Source organism: Peromyscus californicus, unplaced genomic scaffold (assembly GCF_007827085.1).
Source record: "Peromyscus californicus insignis strain IS unplaced genomic scaffold, ASM782708v3 Scaffold_10__1_contigs__length_136768540, whole genome shotgun sequence".
NCBI classification, from domain to species: domain Eukaryota; kingdom Metazoa; phylum Chordata; class Mammalia; order Rodentia; family Cricetidae; genus Peromyscus; species Peromyscus californicus.
Window position 1 is genome coordinate 10,386,728 of NW_026294391.1, and position 25,611 is coordinate 10,412,338.

The following is a 25,611-nucleotide window of genomic DNA, read 5'->3' on the forward strand; positions in this document are numbered from 1 at the left end:
TATAATGCATATTTTTTCAAAAAAGAAATAGGATGACATCACAATTCAAGAGAAGACAAAGAAAAAGATACACAATGTTAGAAAAAAGTAACATGGTAGAAATAAAGTAAAATGTTTCAGTAACAATAATATATAACCAGACTCAGCTGTCAATTAAGGCTGCCTCAGACTGACCTAAATATGTAATCATATAGCACTTGAGAAGCATATGTGAACTACATAGAAACAAACTAAACATAGAGGGATAGGGAACACCTCTTTTGGTAAACACAAGTCAAAGAAAGTGTTTAGAACAACTGTCATTTCAAACAAAGTGAACATTAGAGAGAAATCATTATTAGTGGTAAAAGGAAGTAAGTTCACCAAGGAGACATGAAACTTGCACATCCCTAACAGTATGGCTTAAAAATAAAGCAAAATGTGACAAAATCCACAATGTTTGTTTGTTTGTTTGTTTTGAGACAAGGTTTCTCTGTGTAACAGCTCCGGCTGTCCTGAAACTCACTCTGTAGACCAGGCTGGCCTTGAACCCACAGAGATCTGTCTGCCTCTGTTTCTCCAGTGCTGGGATTAAAAGTGTGTACCACTATTTTAGCCTGGCTAAAATCCACAGTCTTAGTGGGGAGTTTTAATATACATTCACAGAAATGTATTAAAAAGATGAACCCTTCATAGGAACATGGACTAAATCTTTTAAGATGTATAAAATTTATTATTTAAATGTAGTTGCAGGCTTGTCCTAACTTTGAACCCAACAATCAGAGAGTATATGTACTGTTAGGCACATATGAAACAAACATTGTACCCACTAGGGTGCAAAGCAGACCTCAACAAATAGGAAATACTTCTTCCTGCCAGATTCAGATCTTTGTGTATCAAGGGAAAAAACTATTTTCATCATAATAAGCAGAGAACAAAAAAAAAGGTAAAGTTTCATCTAAAATCAATCAGTACTGTGGCATAATGTATTGTTCTTGCTAAGAATAAAGGCCTTTAGCTACTTTAGACTATCTGTATCACTGTTTATCCTTTCAAATTATAATCAAGAATTGACTGTTCTCTGACAGGAAGTCCCACATGAGAAGAGCGTTGTGGGACAATCTTTTTGTACACTGTGAAGATGTGTCTCTGTCAAGGCACCTTTTGATTGGCTTAATAAAGAGCTGAATGGCCAATAGCTAGGCAGGAGAGAATGGGCAGGACTTCTGAGCAGAGTTAGGAACTCTGGGAAGAAGAGAAGCAGGATTTGCCAGCCAGACATGGAGGAAGTGGGATGTACAGTACTGAGGAGAGGTAACGGGCCATATGGAGACTGTTGATCAATAAAAATGAGTTAATTTAAGTTTTAAGAGCTAGTTGAAAGCAAGCCTAAGCTAAGGCCAAGATTTTATACTTGATAATAAGTTTCTGTGTCATTATTTCGGAGCTGGCAGTCCAAAGACCTGCTACAGAAGAGATTTGCCATACATGCATCCAAGAGAGGACCTGTATCTAGAATATATAAAGAACTACTACAAATCAATAAAGACAGCTGAATTATAGACAACCAAAAATACTTGAACACCTCCCAAGGGGATATCAAAATGGCTAATGGGAGGGAAATAGGTATTCAGTATTGATAGTCACAAGGAGAAGACAAATTAAAATAAGATTCCACTATATATCCACTGGACATCTAAAATAAAACATTGAGAATAGTATGTGCTAGGGAGGATATGGAACTAGAGAGCTCTTTGTACTGCTGGTGGGATTATAAATTATTACATCTATTTTAGAAAAAAAATGTTAAGCAATACCTCCTAACTTGGAACATATATTATTTTCAAGTAATTCTACACACGTGTTCATAGCCATAAAGAAGGATGTCCCACAGTGTTCATTCCAGCTCTATTCATACTATCCCAAACCTGAAAACAATGCAAATGCACAGCTACAATAAAACAAATGGTAGCATATTTATGGAGCGGAATCCTATATGGCAATGAAGATGAGAGAGTGTACATGAAAGAGTCCACACACACAATTTTATTTGTGTGTTTAAGAACAGGCAAAACCAACCTTTGGTGATAGAGGACAGAGCAGTGGCTGCTCCTAGGTGGGGATGTGGGTTGCGGTTGCTAACAGAAAAGAAGAAACTTTGGGAGTGCTGAGAATATTTTGTATACTGGCTTCCACTATGTATAAGTTTGAGCTGTATATTTAGCAACTTATCTGCCATTATATTTCTAATGACTCAAGGAAGATATTTAAATTTGCATCTTTTAAATCTTACTTAAAGGAGGAATGTGCATTGTATATGGGTTATTCAAAGTTGAAATGTGAACACTTTAAATTTTAAAGTAAAATCAATCTCAGTCCAAATGTTTCATATTAAAAGTATGTAATGCAGAGATCTGAATTTAATTTAGAAAGATTTCTTACCAAAATACACTAAAAAGAAAAAAAAAACTATAGTTTTTGAGAGGGTGAACCATGGGCTCAGATATAGTTAAGATTTTACAGAAAAGCCTCATTTTAATATACATTGCAAACTTAAAAATAAAACAGTGAAAAAGGTTTGAGAGGCATATGTTTCAAAGACACCTTCCAAAGGGGGCATCTGAATGTTTGAGTGATGTCCTTTGTATATCCTGTGTGACTGATGGTGTGCAGAGTTCAGACTCATAAATGCACTTAGCTGGAAAGCCACCATTGCCCTAATTCCAGGCTGTTCTGCAGGGAATAAAGAGATTTTTCAGATCTACTGCTTTGCTAACTAATTAATTTACGCTTTTACTGATACTTCTCTTTTTGATAACTCATCAAAAAAAACTGATTGGTGCTGGTTGTGGTGGCACATGCCAGTAGGATCTGCCGAAAAAAACAATGATTGCAATTAATGTGTTATACTGTACTTATTGTTAAAATGGCACTTAAATCAAATGTGAGTATCCCATACTTTAATACAGATTAGGGCACTGGGACATTGAATTGTTCCTTAGATCATGTGTACTCAATCTGATCTATAGGAGAAAGTAAAAAGGGAAGAATATGTTTATAGAAATGATGAAAGAAATAAAGATACTCATTTCATTTTCAAATGGAATTGAGACTTAAAAAACTCTGCTGAACTCTTTGTATTTCTTTCAAGAATTGCAGAGGCATGAAGTACTACGAAGGCCCTAACTCTGTGGCCAACAGTCTCTCTTGTTCATGACAACCCATTTAAGTTTCTGAAATATCCACGATAAAAAACCCAACCCTCCAGCATTTTGGTTTGGTAGCTGTCCATGTATAAGATGGAGCTTTCCCCCAATCCTGAGAAGAGTAGGATGGAATGGGAATATGTATTCAAAGATGATAATCATAATCAAAGAAGAGAACTGCAACACAGCCATTTTTAATTGCTCTATTTATTAATACATATTATCACAAAGGTTCACAATATCAATGCATTCTTGTTGGCATGCTAGACAGAGGCATTATTTTTAAGATCTTTAAAAAATATCTTGACTTTCATTTCCCCTCTACACTCACTTTTAAATTGATCTGATGAGGTCCTCAAAGTCTATAATGTCAGTGCAAGGAAAAAAATAAAGAGAAAGTAAAATAATAGAAATTAGTTAGGGCAAATCAAAAGTAGTATCTGTGCCTTCAGGGGGGAGTAACAACATAGCCTTGTAACAGGATTATACAGGTTTCATCTGAGAGGAAATCCTACACTAAGCTGTCTCTACACACCCACGTGTGGAACAATTGTGAGCAAGGAGGCCACCTAATGCTTAACAACAGTTTCCACCATGCATGCCACATGCTGTTTTTTTCCTTATAAATAACTCCCACTGTGTCTCTCCACATGTTCTAGGCAGTCTAAAGAAGGTAGGGAATAATCCCAGTAAAGAGAAAACCAAACCAAATCAGATTAAGCCAAAAGAAAAGAGAACTAACATCTGCTTATTTACGGAAAGTTGCGTGGCATTCATGGACCACAGTGAGGGGCTGACTGAAGCCTCCCCTACTACATGCAGGGCCACAAGGGGCCAGTGATGATGTGATAACCAGTCACCTACAGTTGGACCAAGTACATGTGAGAGAGCTGGCACTCACAGAGCCTTAGGGTGGGGTTCACTATGACTAGCTGCAGGGGGCCTGGCTACACTGTGTGGCATAACAGGGCTTCACAAGATGGACACTACACATGATGTGGGCTGAAAGGCAGAGCAGAGACTGGGTAGGAGTGTCAGTTGCACATAGGGGGTGGGGTTGTGAGGAGTGGGTGGTGGGAGCAGGGCAGGGATATTATGTACTGTGCTCTAACGTTCTTTGGAAGTCTTTCAGAGATTGCGGCAGTTCCTTTTAAAAACAGGCCTCTTACTCCATAGTTCTTGAAAGACTGAGAGAAAGAGAAAAAGAAAACATGTGAGTGATTCGCCATCACAAGCAGCCTACACAAAAAGGTACAACGTGAAGAGTAAGCATTTCCATGTTTTCACAATGGCATCCGCCCCACCTCCTCCCTAGCATATGGATATGAGATTTCCATGTATGGCTAACACCAGGTAGTTCAGTGGCTGGGCCCTCTTCCAGCCCACTTGAAGGGTAGTATGGGCACCAAAGGGAAAAACACCCAGATCCAATACTCTCCACTGCCACTTACCTTCTCTTTACACCATCTCATACTGATTGGCAGTGATGAACCGGGACAGACAGCAAGCCAACAGCATGCCAATTAACTGTTGCCAAGGAAAACAAATGGAAAAGAATTTCACGTTACAAAGCTATACCCTTCTTTCAACTCTAGATGTATTTAGTTTTGATACTGTATATATCTACCTGTCAACACAAAGAGCTGTCATGATACACATGGATCCCTAAATAGAACTTTCAGTCAACAGAGGTTTCCTTAGGTAGAAAGGTCAGGAGTGAAGAACAGACCCGATTTGAATTGTGGTATCTAAGCTTGAGGTAGTCTAAGTGTGGGGCCAGGGGGAAGTTCGAAAACTGGCTACAAGGTCCAGAAGTAGCTCACTCTGGCCATTTCAGAACAACTTCTGATACCAACTAGTATTAAAACATGATCATGCTGTGAGATGAATGCAAAAAATAATGAAATGACATGGAATTGGTGCGATATAACAGAAAGGCTAAATTTTAATTCAAAGACATAAGCTTTGAATTCTTTGGAAGGCTACATATATTTAGCTGATTTCTCCACACAGTATGATACTCTAGTTGTACTTGGCTGATGGAACAGTGGCTTTTTTTCCCCCAAGACAAGAATAGAGACATTATTCCTGACTGGGTCCATTTGTCAGTGAGATAACAAAGTTAGCGCTTGTAAGAGGTGGATGGGGAAAGGTGAAATGGAAAAGTCAAGCTTTAAATTCTGTTTGGGACCAGGCAGTTGGGACAGAACATTCCGCCTCTGGTTACATTCCTCTAGGAGGGCAAGGACTTTGAAACTTACAGTGTGTCTCTTTCTAAAAGACTGATATTTTCCAAGATCAGCAAATTTCAGAATATATTTCACAGTAAAAAACTAAATAAGTATCGAAAGTATATAATACATTCAGATACTGTAAAATATTGATTCTTTAATACAACTCTTTGTAATATTTTAACTTCAGCTTTCCAGATAAGAAAATGGGTTAAATATGTTGAGCTATCTCCCCCAAACTACACAGGTAGTCTTCATAAAGATTAATGTTGCACCCACTTCTGTATCTGAGATTAGCCCCACCTCTTTCTGCCTTGTATATAGAAAAGGGAACAGGTCCTTTTAAGGGACTCCTAAAGAATTATTGGCACAGAATAAATCATCCCATTAGATTGTTGGCCCTAAGGAAGAGCCTGGAAGGAGGGGAGAGGTCAGGAGATGAATTGGTAGGAATGAGTTCTTTATTTTTTGGTAAATATCTTTTGCCTTTAAATTAAGGGACTTAATCTTCCCAATAAAAGAATGGAAAGACAGAAGAAGGGAGAGAGAGGAGAGATGGAAATATAGAGAAGAAAGGGTATACATATATCACCTCTCCCTCCATCTCTCCCACCTACTCCCTGCTTATCCCCATCCTTTCTTCCTGCCAAAGTTCCCTTCCTGAAGATAGTAGCTATCAAAATCATAGGGAAAGACAGGTGTGGTGACTTCTGATTATAACCTCAGCATTGGGAAGATCAGGCCCATGCAGGAGGTATGCTTCAAATTGAGTTTAACCTGGGTTACACAGTGAGTCCCAGGAGAGTCCGGGATAAACCGTGAGAAGAGGAAAGAAACATCCCATCCAAGCACACTCAACTTCTTACTGTAAACTTATAGGGAAAGCTGGATGTGCCCATCAAGCTCAGGCAAATGTGCTTTTCCTTGAGAGGACAAAGGTAATAGGAGCTCTGGGGAGTGCTAGTTCAAATTCTGCCATCCAAACAAGAGTTCTAAGCCAAGCGAGCTAACAAGGGACAGGGTGCTTACAAGTCGATCCCCGAACTGGACTCAGCGCCGTTTTCCTTGAACCCTTCCACTGCCTTTACTATCTGACACAAGAGGTGTGCAATAGGCCAGTTTCTCATGAAAGCATGTGCAAAGGGGGCAAGGAGAAGACAGAAAGTAGATGAAGGGAGAGGGAGAGAGGGACACAGAGAGGCAGGGAAAAGAAGAGAGAAAAGCGGGGAGGAGGTGGTGCTGAGCTTTCCCCCACACTCTGGCCTCTATTGAGCAGAGGAGAGCCAAGGCATAACACTTTCATTCATATCAACCAGTATTTGTCAGGTTTGGCTCTACAGTATCTGAGAAATTTGATAAAGCTTGTCCACTGGGATATTTGACTAGGCTCTGTGGGGGAGATTCTTCCTGGACAGGCATCTTGTCAGTGGTTAGCTACCATTGCCCCAGGGAGGTCCTGGGTACCTGGTATCTCGAAACCACTCCTTATCTTCCAGGAATTTGGAGGTTGATGGAGACATGTGTAAATAACTGCAGTTCCTAGTACCTCTAGCCAGGAAGACCAGCCACGACCATCCATCCCCTTCCCTCCCACCTGGGAAGAGCCAGCCATGACCATTCCCCTCCCAGGAACAAGCTAAGCACAGTCTGTGTCAAGTCTCTGATCTGCCTGGCCATGTGAGTGAATGACAGGGAATGCACAATGCTAGTGGGCTTTGTGATTTCTCTTCTTATCTCAACATCTGTGTGGCTCTCTGGTGAGACTCAAACTTGCGATAGTGTTTCTGTTTTCATGCTCCTCAGAGTCAAAGCTCCTCTTTCATTGTTTTAGTGTGCCACAAAGCATCTTCAACCATTCCCAAGCCACATATTTCTTTAAGACAGCACAGTTAGACTAATGAGCATCAGGTTAGCTAGCTATTTGTCTAAGCATAAATTCCTTTATAGGGATGCTTGAGAGAAGTGTGGACAACACTTGATGCATCTCACTGATGAAAACAGGATCGTTCCATTCTTTCACTCTCATACCCATGACTACACAGGCATATTCTTAGATAAGAAGCTTCATCAACAAGATCCCAGGCTCACTGAGGTATTCTTCTCTTTATGTAGTGTATTGGCATCGTGTCACTTTATTTCTTTAGGGAAGCCATAAAGGAAGACTTCAAGTGTGTGTGTGTGTGTGTGTGTGTGTGTGTGTGTGTGTGTGTGTGTGTGTGTGTACACTCATCCAGCAACCACATTTCTATATTTCTGGTGTTAACAACCTGTGTTGCGGTAACTATATGCTCAAGGCTATTAAGTGTATCCTAACATTTGCATGAGGTCACAAGGTTTGGGATCCTTGAAATTGTCCCTAGGCCATTACAGAATGTTACTAAGTGTTATTACTGAAATGTTACAGCAATTGGGAGAAAGTTCAGGGCAGTAACTGTCTCTGAAAAATCTCCGGAGACTGAGTTAATTGCACTGTTTGTGATCCAACTCTGGTTTGTCTGTGTGTTGGCATGTTGGGGGTTTAATTCATTCTATGAGTGTGAAAACAATGAAGTGTGTTTCAGGAGAATTTTAAAATTGCAACAAGAGACAACACAGTGACTTACTTCACATGCTCTTGGGAGATGACATGTCACACAGGTTTTGATAACTGCTTAGGAAGAAAAGCATTTCACTTTCTCTAATGCTAAGCTCTACTTGGCGGAGACATACTAACAAGTTAAGGATCTATTCTCTGGTGTAAGGGCCATAGCAATAATTTACTAAACTATAAAGTTAGAATTTAGCTACTTTTCTTTGAACTTCATATTTCAATAAAAACATCTCAGGAACAAGCTTGAATAAAGCAAAACTGAATTTGCGTTGCTAAGCAGAACAACAGATGCAGAGGGAGAAAGTTAGACTCTGCGCTAGCCTCTATAGACATGGAACTTTGCAGCTATTACCGAGCCATCAACTGGCTTTTCTGTGAAAAATGATCTGTTAGTGTGAAAAAAAAAATCTGAGTTTTTTTTAGCTGCTAAGTATACATGTCAGTCCTTGTACCCACAGCAATATCATAACAAAAATATACCATTTGTTCAAGAGATCAGAAGCCAGTAAAACAAGACCTTACTGACTAGAGGAAGTCTACATTGCAGATTTAGCTTAAATGTATTCTATCCTTTAGTATGTACACCTTACTTAACTAACATAATTATATCTCCCACTGGTATGTAAAAGATGAATGGAGATAAGGAGATGGACAGTTTAATACACAAATAAGTAAGTTTCCTCTTAAGAAACAGAAGAGTTGAATCCAAACATTAAAATAATGTTCACAAGATAAAGATTGCTAAATGAGCTTTCTTTAAAGGGAGCAGTGCCATGCGTAATCTACAGAAACTAAGGAAGAACAAAAAAGGGACAGGTCAACCGGGGAAAGAGCCTCCCTCAAATCTCGACCAGCTGGTTGATGTTTAGAGTCGTTTATGGTCCAATAAAGCCAGGACCCTGTTCTCTTACCCTCCATTTGACCTGCGAAGAAGCAAGTTGTTTTATTGGAGGTAGTCATTAGTTGAACTGTAACCAATATTCTCTTGACAGCAAAACTTCATTTAAGTTGAAAAAGAAAAATCAATAAACAGATGACCTGAGGCCTAACGAGCAAGGATCTCTGACCCCATCTATCAGCCTTCCCCAGAATACAGGAAGACGGGCTGAGAATCTGGAGGCCAGGGAGGTAAACAAGACTGGGAGGCTGGGAAAGGCATCATCATCATCTGAGTACCTGGGAGAATGCAATTCCAAATGCCACTCCAGCGATGATCCCCATATTAGTCTCCATGAAACTGGTCACCAGATCATAACAGCCCTGAAAGAGAATATGGGTAGTCAAATCAACCAACCAACCAATCAACCAACCAACCAACCAACCAACCAACTAACCAACCAACCAACCAACCAACCAAAGAATTCAAACATACAAAAAATATAGATGGTAGTAAAATGAATCCACACAGGACACTTCCCTTAATATTATAATTAATATATATAGTCAAACGCTTCACTGAGACCTCCCCAACACACATTCCCCGGCAAATTCTAGACATAATTTCACCTATGAACTTGTCATTAGCAGGATTAAATCTATCAAGAAATACAAAAGTTCTATGAAGTAAACTCTTTAGAGACATAAATGGAAACATGCAAAGATCAAAAGTTATTTCAAAACTTTGAACTGAAAATTTCATGAATAGTCATTAGGCTGGTCATTGTGGCGCATGTCTTTAATCTCAGTATTTGGGAGGCAGAGGCAGGTGGATTTTGTGAGTTTGATACCAGCTTGGTTTACGTACCAAGTTCTAGGCCAGCCAGGGCTAGACAGTGAGATCTTGTCTCAAAACAAAAACAAACACTGCCATTAGCATTTCATCAGGGAATGATGAACTCTTAGATGAAGAGAAATCATTTGGTCTGAGGAAAGTATTCAAATAACTGGAAATTTTACAGAGTTTGAGTTACTCCTAAGGAATCCCTTAAGAATTTTTTCTTAATAACAAAAATCTTCATTCTAGAATGAGCTTTGTCAACATTTACTATGCACCCTTGAATAAGTCACTTTACCTTTCAGAATGTCATTAACCTTATCCATAAGACCAAGTCAATTTCCTTTTCATTGCTAATCTTCAAATATCATGATTAAATAGAGCAAGTGGAAGCATTTTTATGTTAAAATTAAAATGTTGTTGATGTAGATTATATTTTATCAGCCTAGTCCAGGCAGGAAACACCCACTTGTTTCACATCCTTCATAATACAAAGAAAGGCAAAAGCTGACTATTACTACTAAATTCCTCCCTTTTAGATCAGACAGCAGGACTAGAAGTGTGCATGTGTATACATGTACAGGCATGTGTGTATTTAAATGTACATTTATATGGAACTAACCAAATCAACCTATTTCCAAGTTGACTTATTCAGCAAAGAATACACAGTGGTCTTTTCCAATAAAGTATTCTGACTTGAATACACAAATTGTGTGAAAAATAAAGACATTTAATGAACAGAATCAAAGTGGTTCTTGTTTTTCTGGAAGGTCATACTAAGTCATAATAACATCTGAATAACAACCACCCCCCCACTGTCTTTCATTTTTAAACTCCAATTTCATTTAACAAAGCTCATAGCATGTGGAAATTCTACCAATGCTTTCTGCTCTAAATGATCTATCATATTCACAGCATCTTTACAGAGAGGGTACATTAACTTAGAACAGTGCTATAACATGGTTTCAATGCCATTTACAAAACATACTCCTTACTATCTGATATAAATATGAAGGGAAGTACATGCTGGCTCTTGGAGAGTTGTCCAATTTGATTCTTTCCAGTTAGAAGCTTGTTGATTTCACTTTTCCTAGTGCTATGATACATCACATTACTTTCCAAAAGGTAGAGAGAGGGAGAAACACCTGGGTTAGGAAAGCTATTCTAATATTCTTCCCAGTGGTGTTTCTCCAAGCTGGTCATCATCACAGCCATTCTCCACACAGTGATGTCCAGGTGAGGAAATGAGCTCCATACCATCTGCATTAGATTACACAACCTGATAATCCCACACAAAGAGAAGCAACAGGGGCTAGTTTTTAGTTTGTAAACTAGTTAGCAGAGATTTTTCTGCTCCCTCCATCATGGCTTCAATTTTGTACTTCAACTAAACCTGTGTTTCTACAAGTATCATTTCTACTCTTTTTTTTGGGGGGGGGGGTTGTTTCTCCAGTGAGAGGGCTGTAACACAGGACTTCACACACACTAGGTAAAGCGCTCTATCACTGAGTCACATCCCAGCTCTATTTTCGGACATTTCAAGAGTAACTTTATTTTTGATTTGTGTGTCGGCCAGTAGGAGAAATCACAAACACGAGTAACTGCACGGCAGGAGTTCAACTGTGGCAAAAATAGTTCTCCCTGTTACACCAGGGACTTGTGAGAAACGCCCAACTGGTGGTCCTACCCCAGACCTGTGGAACCAGCATCTGCTACATGCTTGGGATATTCCTTTTCAATAAATTTTTAGTGAATTTGAATGCATTTTAACAAGCTGTCCAGATGTCTCATATGCCCATTAAAGCTTGAAAAGGAACTACTCTTCTGTAAAAAACAAAAACAAAAACAAAAAAGTTATCCAGTTTTACCACAAACAAGACACCAGATCAATACATCCTATCAGTAATAGAGTAAACCAAAATGACAAGATGAGAATGCTTGGTTCCACCCATGAATTTCTTTTCTCTATGGTTCATCTTTCAGTCCTGAAGCCTACTCTCCAAGCAGCACAGCTCTGTAGATGCAAGAATTGCTTTGATACTACAACCACAGGCCATGTTTGCATTCAACCTTAAGTCCTGCACTAAAGCACAAGCTTATCTTCCCACAACCATCTCTCTCAGTTTCCTAATATGAAAGCCTGGTTGTCAAGCATGAGATAAATCTAGAGACCTGCTTAAGTCTCCTAGGAAACACCAAGGAACAGAACCGTTAATTTCCTCACCCTCGCAGTGTGTCTAAATCAACAGTCGCCAATGAAAAAGCATCTACCAGTGGCAGATGGTATACTATTTGGAGAAGGCAAGTTCCAGAAAGGTTCTGGAGGTATCTCTAGCTGCTATGCAGAGTCAGTTCTTCATCCTCCTGTTCTTACAAATTGGCAAGAAATTTCTATGGTAGGGGCTCAGCCAGTGCAATTAGTTAACTGAACCTGCAGACATTTCCTCATCTTGCTAGCAAAAGAAAAATAAATCTTGTGCCCTAAACCAAACAAGCAATACCCTGTGTAATGGTTCACACCTCCTCCTACCTACTCCCTACCCACAATCTGTATAATAGAGGTTTCCCAGGTTACCAAGTAAAAGTCAAAGTTCATCCTTTGGTGTTATCAGCAGGGAGGATTCAAAACACCAAATGATCTAGGACCATGATCTGCTTATTCTAAACTGCAGGATCCCATAGATCTAGAATGTGGCAGTAATTAAGTCCTCCTAACGGGAGGATGCTGATGTTTATGAGCACCTATTATTACTGTCTCCATTCCATTCTCATCTCCCCTTTACATGGGTATCTGTAAGATGCTGAAAGGAGAAATAATTTGTACCAGAGGTTTATGTAAGCATTAAATGAGAAAGTCTAGTGAAATTCAGCAGACAAATGTCCGCTGCATTCACCTTTTCTCTCTAGGATCCAGGTTAGAGAGGTATGAAGGCAGTGACAGAGTAATTATGTAATTCTCCCAAGTCTTTGAGGTACTTGGGGAACTACAAACTAGGATTGTAGTAGGGATAGGGAATGAGGTCAAAGTATAGGCTGTCATTGAAATGGCAAAAATGCTACCTACCTTTTCTTCAACAAATAATTTTACAAATTACAGATACACTATAGGCCCCAAGTTTTCTTTCCTTTTCTTTCTTTTTTTTCCCAGACAGGGTTTGTCTGTGTAGTTTTGGTGCCTGTCCTGAAACTCACTCTGTAGACCAGGCTGGCCTCGAACTCACAGAGATCCACCTGCCTCTGCCTCCCGAGTGCTGGGATTAAAGGCGTGCGCCACCACCACCTGGCCTCAAGTTTTCTTTTACTTTTTCAAGATGTATTTTATTTTTTTTTAGTGTGTGTGTGTGTGTGTGTGTGTGTGTGTGTGTGTGTGTATGTGGGTATTACATGTGCACATGCCTGTGGAGGACAGAAGAGGGCGACAGATTTCCTGGAGCTGGAGTTACAGGCAGTTGTGGGCCAGTCAACCTCCATGCTGGGAACTGAATTCCTGTTCTGTGCAAGACCAACAAGCTCTCTTAACCTCTGAGCCATCTCTCCAGCCCCTAGCCTTCCTTTCAGATGCTAACAGAAGATATTTCCTAGAAGGACCATTGTGAGAAAGGAAAAGTAATTTCAACATTGCTTACATCACATTTGCATACCAGCTAACACCTAGAGTGTCCTCAGTCTGTGCCTGGTGCTGTGCTCTAGATAATTTAGTCATTCATTCCTCATATTAACTCTTAAGGAGCAAGAACTAGTATAATCTCCAGGACAGGCACCAAAACTACACAGATAAACCCTATCTCGAAAAACAAAAACAACAAAAAAGAACTATTATAATCTACAGTTTACAGATGGGGAAAACAAACCTGAGAAAGGTTAAGTAACTTCACCAAGATCCCACAACCAGAAAGTGCCTGATTCAGAATTTAAACTGACTCTAGCCTCTGATTCAGATTTCTAGGTCCTTAATTTTCACAAAGAAGAATGTTTATGTGGAAAAAAATATTTTTTTAACCAAAATTTGGTGGGTGTTAATTTTACAAGCCACATGAACCAAAGCACTTACTCTCATAGATCACTTCTTATCATCTATAAATCAAAGAGTCTCTCATATGCTAGGTATGCAGGCACACTTCATAAAAAGGCAGCAGAATGATACATATGGCTGGCTACCCAGTGGAGATCACCCATGCAAAAGCCAGACACAGTCTTATGAGAGGCAAAGGAAGCCTCACAGTTTAAGTTTATAAGAATATTCCAACAGGAGTCGGTGTTGTTGAAGCTGAGACAGTCAGTACCCAATCTTCGTGAATCATACCAACAGCAAAGTAAAAATTTCAGAATGACAAAATGAGCTCCCAGGGCAGCAACAATGCCTTGCAGCACTCCTGTTACAGATTCCAATATAAAATGGGTAAAGTACAGAAATGACCTCATAATATTCTAATCTTGAGAGAATGGCTATCATCTCTTGATGAATTATTCAGTAGGTGGCCCAGATAACACAGAACTGTGAAGATATTAGAAGAATAGAATGTTTCCTCGGTAAGAGAAGAAAATTTGCCCCACGGCTGATTAACTATAGGCAAACCCAACAGTACATTCTTCCCCTTTGTTTCACAAATCATAGTTTATACAGGGCACTTCTTTAATTGTTTAAGAATGCTGATAGCGTTCACACCCAGTTGTACCATGTGTTCATCGTATTCTCCGTAAAGTGTAATCCGGGATTGACTTCTCTTCTCTCTGACTACTGGAAGTTCATTTCTCCCCTTTGCGCTATGAATGAGCTTGCACATCTCTTTCCATCATCCTTTTTTTTTTTTTCTCTCTGCTTCTTTGGGAATCAGGATGTTGACAGTGAGTTGAATTGGAGCTGTTCATTTCTTTTCCTACAACAGTGAACTCCCTAAAATAAAGGCCACCCTCCTAGCAGAAGCAGACGCTGTCTGTCAACTCTACTCCCTTCTTCCTGCCAAAGACTGGCACCCAGCTGTGAATAATTTCATGTTTCGATGGTATATTAAGTAGAAGAAAGGCACCCAGAAAGAAGAAAGCGAACTCTCTCTGTCTGACACGGGCATCAAGGTTAACAGAAACCATTTGCTAACCCTTCAGAGCTGTGCCTGGTAGCTGCTTGCTGTGGGAGAGCCACGTGAGACCAATTGGAGGCACAGCTTCCTCTTTCAGAAGTGAGCAGCCTCAAGTGCTTCTCCTAGACAAGTAAGCACCACAAAGGAAGAAGCTCAACTCCCTCTGAGACCACCCTTTCTAACCTATTTGTCTTCATTTCCCAAAAGTAACTGTCCTCGTGAGCACATAGCACCTGCCTGTCCCACTAGGGCTGGGAGGAAGAGGTACCTTCTGGTTCACTTTGGTGGCGGCCACAGTCAGATTGTGCAGATCCAGGGGGTTACAGTCAGTTTCGTTCATGCAGCAACTAGGGGGGATGCCGTGTTCCAGGAAGTAGGGGCTGATGCTCCAGTTGGTGTAATTCTGCACGCCACAGCAGCTCAGCTATTAACAGAAAAAGAAAAAGAATTCAAGAAGGCTTGAGCAAACAGAAGGTGGCCTCCTCACCTTCTGCCCTGAAACTTTCATAAGCAAAACAGCAGCCAGGCTTCCAATATAACATACCTACCTTTGGTGTGGAAAAATGAACTCAGCTCTACTACCAATCATCCTTTTCTTGGTGCCCATTTGAACTCAAAGAAACTGAGTCTACATTATATTGCCTTTCTTACCGTCTCCACGGTGAGGTAGTACATCTCCGCCCTTGCTAAACATCACAGTTGTGTAAGAGTGTATTAAACATGCAGATGCATGCATTAATTACACCCAGAATACTGATAGGCAGGTAATGGTTTCTCAAAGTTCGCCACTGGATGTATGATAATAAGTAAATAGCTTAGAGAGAATGGTTTATATATGGGATAGAAAGCTGGTATTGGTAAACAATAGCCCACTACCTGCTTGTCTCTGTAAAGGTGTTTGGAGAACTGGCCATGCCTGTTTATGTATTGCCAATTGCCCACATGGGGCTCCTTTAGTGCTGTGGTGGCAGAGTTGGTTGTGACACAGTGTATAAGGCCCTCACCCACAGCCTAAAGTATTTTCTAGTTCTCCCTTCTTAGAAAAGGTTATCTGACCTCCTATGCAGAGAATTTGAAAACAAGTGAGACAAAAATGTTTTTGATTGGTAAAACCGAGTATATAGGTCCTTATAGTTTTGACTTTCCAGAAGTCTGAAATATCATCAAAATAAAATCTTATTGTTTTAAATTAATTTTTTTTGAAGATTAAATATAATGACATCATTTTCCCCTTTGTGGGCCATACCTGACAGATCCTCAGTTCCCTTTTGGTCCGCTCTCTACCCTTCCTACAGGGCCCCAACAAGTGCATGCTGCTCACCTGACTTCTCTGTCTGACCTGGAGACACCAATTCCAGAGAGCCAGCCTTCAGGAATCAGCTGTTAGCAAGGCTGACATATCCCCACCACCTAGCTCCTTTCCAACAGTTCAGCTTTTAAGGACAAATGGGGTATTCTTGGCGTGTTCAGCACTTTTACTAGTACAAGACACACTTGAGACTAACTTCCTAGAAAAGCAAAGCCTGGACACATGTTCGGAACCAACTCTTTGGAACAGAGCTGAACCAAGAATTAGAGAATGAGAATGAACACTATATGCAACTTGTCTAACAGACCAACCCAGTAGGCCTAGAGGTCTGAGCCTTGAACTTTGTGTGCAGGCTCCATGCTCATCTCTTTTCCTGAAACTTACGCTGCGCTGCACGTGGTCCACTGCCCGGCTCCTCTCATCATTGCCGTTGTAGTTCTGCATGGCATCCGTGTAAGTCCTCAGGAAGGTGTCCTTGATCTACGGAAGACCAAGGGGAACACAGTTTCAGTTCACTGGAGCCTAAGCCGACTCAGAGTCCTATCAGTTCCTACCCCAGCGCCACTTCTTCTGAAATTTTCTCAGTAAGTGCTATCTAGGGAGGGGAAGCCCTGTTTTCTGAGACAAAGGAGCTCAGAAAAGCCATCAAAGGTTTAACTAGCTGAGGAATTTAAAGAAAAAAAAAGTTGGTTTCAACCACCAATTTAGAGGGAACCAGGCCTGTGAGCTGGCTCACTGAAGTGGCGAGGTGGGTTCTGAAAGGGCTGTAAGGGTGACTGGCCAAACCTCAGGCATGGTTTTACTAGTTATTTTTCTTTGAATTGATTCATAGCAAACTTCCTTCCTCTAACCTTCTTTGACTTTATGCAGACAGAATTGTAACAGACAGGCCACCAGCAGGATGGGAAGGCTGAGGTTCTGGCCCCAAACTGACCTCTACTCTACCAAACTGGAGTGGGACAAAAACTATCAGTCACTTTAACTCTAATCACCGAGTCCAAAAGAAAACAGGCTAAAGGACAAGAGCTTTTCTTGTTAGTAGAAAGTTCACGAAACCCTTTCTCTTTGTCAGTAACCACATTCGCCCTTGGATCATTTTTAAGTCCCATCCCTCTGAAAAGCTGAGGAAGGTGCGGTGTTAGGTATACGACTAGGTCACGTGATTATGGGAAACCTAACCCCTGATTGGTGCAATGCCTCTGAATTAGGAGAACAGCAAATAGCAATAATTATCTGGTGGCAAGCTCAAAGCTAAATATGGTAACTCTCTCAATTAGGCATAGTCCTTACTAAATCCTAGAAGCAGTGTCCATGGGATAGCTCTAAGACATGAAGAGACACTAGCTATGGGATATTTAGCTACAGGCCAAAGTGGCTACTGAACCCAACTCTGTCACCTCATTTCACTCCTGTGTTGTCTCTCAGGGTGGGGAGTTGTATACAGAATAGGCTTTTTGTCATCCTGAGGACATACACTCAAGAAACAAGATGGCAGCTGCCTTGTAGGCAATCCAGGCTTCTTTACAATATCAGTCCAAGTAAATGGTACCAATGTGACCTACTGTCACCCCATGACTTTCACCACTTAGTCAAAGTCAACCTTTGTTTGTGTTCAAGGTGAGACTGCAATCCCTAGAGACTCTGATGAAAAGGAGAAGAGGACTTCTGGTGTTCACACATGCACTTAGGCCATCTATCAGGGCTTCTGAGGTCACAACTTCACCTCATTTCTCTTCAGCTGATAGTAAGAATGGGCAGTCTACCTCTAGATGCACCATCATAGGGAACAGGTTCTGGAACTTAGCTTTGGCATTTAGGATACTACCTACAGGCAAGGGCAAAGTCAGATCAATAGGGGAAGAAACAGAACACACACAAGGCAAGCTCCCAGGGAATATAACTCAGCATGCAAAAACAGAGCCTAGGAAAACGTGCTGCGAGACACTCAAGCCACAGCCACACTACTCCTCAGGGCATTCAGCCTATGTGCTGCTACGTTTTCCATTACCACACACCTATCTACTACAGTGTTTCTGGTCTTTATGTGGTATAATAATGGATTTATAAGCAAGACAACTATCTCAGCTTGCCTCTAGTGTCAGAAATCTTACAGAGACACACATGTGCTTTGTGGAAATAGCTACTCTCAAAGGAATATTTAATCCATATTGAAAGCCAATGCTTTAAAGCAGAGAAGAGAATCATTTTATGAAAGCTAATGAGAAAATCCAAGTGAGGATCCACAATGTAGTGTGTAAAAGTTTGGGGGAAGTTCCTGGCTAGTCTGTATGCACTCTTTACACATCCCATTCATTTTCAGAACTCCTCTTCACAAAGACTCTTTAACTGAGTTTCTCACCATGAGTATACTCACCTCATGACGAAAGACAAATCCAGAAATGCCAGCTACAAGCTCAGCCAGGAACACCAGGGACAGGAACATGGCATACTAAAAAACGAAGCAAACAAGGACAAAGTCACAAGGCAGCAGTAAGAAGAGGGCTTGGAAGGGCTGGAGAAACGGTTCATCAGTTAAGAGCACGTACTGCTCTTTAGAGGACCCAAGTTCAGGTCATAGCATCAATGTCAGGTGACTCACAAATGCCTGTAGTTCAGCTCCAAGGGCATCCAATGCCTCTGGCCTCTGTGGGCACCTGTACTCACATGGATATACCTACACACAGTCACAGATCCCCCCCACACACAGACAGAGACAGAGACAGAGAGAGACAGAGACAGCGAGAGAGACAGAGACAGACAGACAGACAGACAGACAAAATAAACCTTAAAAAGAGGGCCTTTTAAGGGTAAGCATATTTCTCCTAGGAGCAATTAGACAAGTCCTTATTATCCCTAGAGAAAGTTTAAAAATGTAATAGCCTGTCTTTTTAACATGCACAACATTTTGGAGCGTGGATGCGGAGGAGACCTCAACCAACACTGACACTGTGCCCATCAGCTCAGCCCAATCAGGAGAAACCTGAAAGGGTCATCCACTTCAAAGTCTTATCTACTTTCAATATGAAAATATTTAAGCTAGAAAACGCATCTGCTCTGCAGGTCACAGGGCATGGTTCTGTCCTGTTTGGGAGACTTTTCAACCAACGTCTTCTTTATGGCAAGCTAGCACCTGCAGATCTACGCAGATGACTTTCCTTTCTTTGTTACACTCCTTTTGAAGTGCTGGGCATGGAACTTAGGGCCTTGAGTACTATACCACTGAGCTGCCACCCCAGCCTCGCCTGTTCTATTTTATAACTTCCAATTATTGGAAAGACTTCTTTGCCCCTGGCCATAGGTCTACTTACTTCCAATTTCCATTTGCTAGTATTGGTTCTACTTTCAGAAAGTAGTATGTACATTAGCCGTTTGCATATATGAACAAGGCCAGGACACACAGCTGCACTTTGCATTTGGGCAAACTTCTCCATTTTCTTGGCCACATCTCATAGTAAATGACTACAAATCCACTTTATTTGGACGTGTACCCTCTTATCTATTGTCAGAGACCAGAATGTGTATAGCAGGATGTGCCTCTTCACTATTTTTGTTATCCCTGAACATTGTAGCCTCAGCAGGTTCTTGTGGGAATGCTTGCCTCTGGGCTGGGCACTGAATGGAATTTATAGCCTCTAAGAAAGACACTACTACTACTAATCCCAAGTGTTTCTCATCTCATTCTGCCTGCACTTCCTAACTTGAAACATACACACACTCTTTCTCTGTGTCTCTGTTTCTCTCTCTCTGTGTACACATGCAGGCAAACATCTGAGTTCAAGGACGTTACACAGCATTTATGAGTTATGAAGGCTTTTCCCATTTTTCTGACTTTGAAAAACAGACAAAAGGAAGAGGAATTAATTCCTTACCAACAAGTCATATGTCTTATAACCTGCCTATTCTCCTCTCAAAATGAAATATAGCAGTTCTGAATGCTTGTAGTGACCTTAAATGATGATCTGGATGGATTACACAATGTCACATAACTTATCATGCGTACATATGACTTACAAGTATACAAATACACATAGGATCATATATAACTCTTAGTGATACATACTTTAAAATAAGGAAGTACTAGGTTAAAATATTCATTTTTCTAAATGTTAACAAAATAATCTACAAACAGTACAACCACTAAAATATTAAGCATGAGGTTATGATGCCCTATGTACATAATTTCTCTCTAAACTTCATAGAAAATATGGTCAGAAGTATCATTACTCTGTAGAGAGTCTCATACGAAGCCTACAATCTACCCGAAAGTTCTATGGGAAGATAACTATCAGGAGGCAAGTAGGGAAAAGGAAATCCTCTTTGGGCCCCCATGTAGGACAGATTATTATTGTTCATGATTTTTCAGTTATTAAGGCTAAAGCTAAGGAGGATCATAACATTCTAATGATTGTTAAAAGCACAGTAAGAGCCTTTCACCAGTCTGCCTTTCCCTCTGGGGACACAGCACTGCTCTGTCTGTCTACACTATACAGGCCTCTGCAGTGGTCTTGGGAGCCAATTGCTCTCGTTGCATCAGCCCTCTGGGTGACAGGTTCTATCCTAGGTCAACTCCCACAACCATGGGTCAGAGAGTGCGAGTAGATAGAAAAGCATACACAGGCATCCTCGCATGATAAGACTCAAGGATATAGGGAGGCCTGTTCCAATGGGATCTTGGATATGAAAGGTTGCCTATGTTCAGGATGATCCCTTGCTCACCAAAGCTACACATGGAATGCCTGAGGAGATTTCCAAGCCAGAGTTCGAGACTAGCACAGGGCATCTTGCCAGGAAGATATTGATTATTCACTGGAATCAATGGCCAGTGCTTCCCCAATCTACCTCGGGGAGCTGGGACTCTGTTTGTGGTGCAGGTTGTGTCTGGGGTTGTTTTTCCCACTGGGAGGATTGAAAGGTGGCTCAGTTAAGAGTCTGGTGTAAAATTAAAATCAATGAATATTAAAGTCTTTTATTTTTTGGTGGCTTCAAGAAGGGCTTCCTAACCATCACATGGATTTCTTGTTTTACAAAAATAATTGAGAAAGCACATTATGCTGAGATACCCTTACCAGTTTCAGCATCCATGGGCTACCACGGCATGTAGCAAAGCATCCAAAGAGGCCAAAGACAACGATAGTGGTGCCAGTTCCGATGAGCACGTACGGAGCATTTGTGGAGTTCTCAGCAATAAGGGAGATATAGGTGCCCAAAGTAAGCTTTCCCCAGACTCCAACAGCCAACAGGATCACTCCCGTGATCTGAAAAGGGAAGAGAAGATAGCATGAAGCTATTGCCAAAAGAGGTGAGAATGGACATTGTCTTTTTACTCTTCTGTTGCTGTGAAGAGACACCATGACCAAGGCAACTTATGGAAGAGTTTACTCGGGACTTACAGTTCCAAAGGGAGTACATGATCATCATGGTGGGGAGCATGGAGGCAGGCGGGGAGGCACAGTGCTGTAGCAGTAGCTGAAAGCTTACATTCTGACCCATAAGCACAGGCAAAGAGAGAGAACTAACTAAGAATGGCATGGGATTTTGAAACCTCAATGCCCCCAATGACACACCTCCTCTAACAAGGCTACACCTCCTAATCCTTCCCAAACAGTTTCACCAACAGAGGGAGTACAAATATATACAAATATAACATCCAAATTCATGGGCCATTCTCATTCAAACCACCATAGACATAGAGCAATGTGACCATACTTCAAGAATCAAGCTTCTATGAGCAAGATGCACTTGCTGAAGGATTCCCTGAACAGCAAAGAATGTCAGAGACCATTAGCCAAAACTGTCGCAGAGTAAAGGCACATTGATTGGTATGCAATTAGACCTGCCTCTTACATATCCTGAATGTAGTTTTTATATTAATTAGAAATCAGGTCAATAAAGGACAATTTTCAAAAGCTGCTTAAAGAACATAATAAGACAGTTCCTCCAGTGTGTATCTGTCTGACACTGAGCTAGGCATGATCCAAGAAAGAATGCGGGCTCCTTTCTTCAATGGCGTGTGAGGGTAGAGCAGGTCTTAAGGCCATCCTGTGCAACATTTAACAATGTTATTCTCCTTGTCCATTAACATCAAAAATCTCTATAAAGAAAATAGTCTAGATAGTTTTGAATCCCTATTAATGTGCTGCCTCACAATACTTTATTCATTATAAAGCAACAGAAGAGTCTGGATATCTGTCTCTTGGTATTGTTTATAATGCTATTTGTCAAATATCATCAACCATTCCAACCAAAAGCTTCACGACATGTCTAAACTCTAGGCCTGTGCATTTATCAGGCCTTTACTTAAGGTAGTAGGCTCAGGGCTGTGTGTTAGGCCTTACTTTCCATTCCCTGCAGGTCCCAGGCTTCAGCAATTGTGGCTGGTGAAGCCATGAGTTGCTTTGTGTCCCCACCATCCCATAGTTGCTATATCCTTCAATTCCCTAATAGCTTGGTGACATGTTCAAAAGTGACAGTTTTCAAGTCACCACTACTTTTCCAACTGAGGCTGAAGTGTTTCCCCTACAGCTCAATGTTCCATATTAAAGATCTCAGATTCCTGTCAGTCTACCCAATGAAGAGGCCAGATGAGAAACTTGAGAAAATCAGGATGCGCGCGCGCGCGCACACACACACACACACACACACACACACACACACACACACACTAAATTACTTTTTGAAAGATGAAAAGGCATAAAGTAGTGTTAACACTGTATGCTGTATAATTAGACTTTGCTTGGACTTTGAGAAAATGCATATGAGATTTGTTATGGTACTAATACCCGTCTTGCCCCACTAGCCTACTTTATAGATCTATGAGTGTACATGACAGAATTACATGTTATATGAGAAATGAGGAAAGATATGATGCAGACTTGAGGAGAAAAGAATTGACACTAATTCTGAGGAGTGAGAGGCCCGGTAGAAGCTGACTGTCAATGGGAATAGCTTCTGTGAATTAAAACCAAGAATGCAGATGTTGCCAAGTATTTCACATCCTCTGCTGACACCTGGTGGTCATTTTGAAAAAGCACCTTCCCCCCAAACAGTTTCCTTAGTCATACTCTGCCAAATAGAAACAAACCTAAAACGATCTTTACCCACTAGAATCAACTCTTACGTTCCCAGGGGTAAAAGCAGACCATGTTGGTAAAATAGGATGCCTGCCCACCAACCTTCCATTCTCAAATTAGCCACAAAGAATTCCACAGTCATTGAATCCTAAGATGTTGAACAGCAAGGGCAAGGCCTGGGTATGGTACATATGACAGCTGAAGTGTGTGTTGGAGGGCTGCAATGGTAGCTACAGGCAACACACACACACACACACACACATACACACACACACACACACACACAGAGAGAGAGAGAGAGAGAGAGAGAGAGAGAGAGAGAGAGAGAGAGAGAGAGAGAGAGAGAGCATCTGAAGGGTAAGTGTCAGTATAGTCTGGGCACAGCTAAATTTATGAGGAACAGAATACCACTAGCTGCTACTAATACAGGCTCTGGAACAAGGCTGAATAAAACTATATTAGTAGCATTAGAAAAGGTGTATCGAGCCGGGCGGTGGTGGCGCACGCCTTTAATCCCAGCACTCGGGAGGCAGAGCCAGGTGGATCTCTGTGAGTTCAAGGCCAGCCTGGTCTCCAAAGTGAGTTCCAGGAAAGGCGCAAAGCTACACAGAGAAACCCTGTCTCGAAAAACCAAAAAAAAAAAAAAAAAAAAAAAAAAAAAAAGAAAAAAAAAAAGAAAGAAAAGGTGTATCAGTGCTGGGGATGTTAGCTCAGTCACACAGTCCAGCATGAATGAAAATCCAAGTTCAATCTCTAGTACAGGAGAAAAAAAACCCCAGAACATTAGATCAGACTTAAAAAATAGCATATGCTACTTTAAAATTATAGTGAAAGAAAGTCATGGGGAGGTTTGGCCATATGCCACAGTGTTCCCAAAGGCTCCTGGAAGAGACTTGCTAGGCTTCATTTTAATCACAAACTGGATATTTGGGGAGTAGATCGCAGACATAAATGATTCTCCTTGTTCCTGTCAGGTCATTCCAGGTAATATTGGGTAGGCTCCTTGCCAATCCTGCACTACCCTGATCTTTCTAAGGAGTCCAGAGCCATGTGACACCTTCCCACTCTGTTAGTGCATAGAGCATAGATCTGATCAATGTGGGTGTGAAAGGGTCAAGTCCCCATGTCTTCTTCACTCTACCTCCCTAACATCTAGCTTGGGAGCCCCACCTTCTGAATGAACATGCCCAATCACTCCAATCACGACATGAGTTCATATTTAGCATATCAACAGTTAAGGAACATTTTAAAGGGCAATAGAGAATTAAGTTATAGGGGTATAAGCTACATCTAGGAGATGCATCCTAAGAAGCTGTGTGCCATAGAAGGCACTGTATCCAAGCACTAATAAAAAGAAACATCAAAGAGATGGCAGGTGGAAATCTCAGCTAGATCACATGTTATGTGAAAGCCATGGCTCAACCATCCCGGAATGTCACGGTTGGTTTGTTCTTGGTGACTACACAAAGGTACTGTAGACTAGCCTTCTTCCACTCCCATGGCTCTGTAACTCCGAAAACTACATGGAGCAGAAAGTCTATGACAATTATCAATAGTTAAAATACATTTTCCCCAGCTGTCAGATTTTAAGAGGAAAAGTAGGCAAGAAAGCGTTCTTGTACTTAATTCTTAGGTGAATGTGTTTGTGTTTTCTGCAGCATTTTGGACACTGGGGACATGGCTCTGGAGAGTATTGAGAGGAGTCAGGTTGTCAGAGAAGCCAGAAGCCTCCATCATCTTAGGATGTTTTTCTTTAAACTGTGAGAAGGAAGCATGTCTGTTATATTTACAGCTCTGCTTCTTCTTACTAGTTATGTATCTGTGTACCAGGTACACTGAAGTGGACCACAAAGTAGAATGTATAGGGGTGTCTAGCAGGCTTGGCAACCCAATCGAGGACAGGTAACCAAAAGGGACTCCATGTATTTAAAAGGCGGGTGTATGCTAGAGTTCTAGACTAGGGGTCAGGAGACAAGGGCTTGCAGTTCTGTATGTAGTTGTATGAGTTTGGGCAGATCACCAAAGCTTTCTGGGCCTCAGTTCCCTCCCCAGTAAGCCCAGGAGGTAGACAAATCTGGCATTCCAGTGACCTAGCGCTAATATGCCAATTTGAGAAACTTGAGTCTCAAACTTAAGGTGCTTACTAACTTTGCAATAAATTTATATGTGTGATTTTTTGGGGGGGAAATAAACAAAAAAAAGTTTACAAGGTTCTCTTTGTGCTCGACAAACTATTAGCCACAGGACAAGCTAGTCAGTTCATTTCTGGATGCAACTTTCTATGAGCCATCAAGCTCTTAGATCAGAGAGAGGAGAAAACCCAGTGAATTACATTTTTATACTTATATCCCCAAATCTATAAGCTTCTTGGCATAATCACAGCTTTCCTTTTATATGAAGATAGCTGTTATCTCAACAGCAAAAAGACACTACT

General features: G+C 41.0%; 1 protein-coding gene across 1 annotated transcript in view; it reads right to left on the minus strand.

Annotated features, from left to right (window-relative positions):
- Positions 1-3,374: 3,374 nt before the first annotated feature.
- Positions 3,375-25,611, minus strand: part of Tspan7 (tetraspanin 7) — a 104,625-nt gene continuing 82,388 nt past the window's right edge. The window contains exons 2-8 of the mRNA XM_052740608.1: positions 21,174-21,362; positions 18,482-18,556; positions 16,492-16,587; positions 15,067-15,222; positions 9,183-9,266; positions 4,637-4,712; positions 3,375-4,372 (exon numbers count right to left, since the gene is read on the minus strand). Of these exons, the coding sequence (XP_052596568.1) occupies positions 4,644-4,712; positions 9,183-9,266; positions 15,067-15,222; positions 16,492-16,587; positions 18,482-18,556; positions 21,174-21,362 (669 nt within the window). The 3' untranslated portion in view covers positions 3,375-4,372; positions 4,637-4,643. The remainder of the gene's footprint in view (positions 4,373-4,636; positions 4,713-9,182; positions 9,267-15,066; positions 15,223-16,491; positions 16,588-18,481; positions 18,557-21,173; positions 21,363-25,611) is intronic.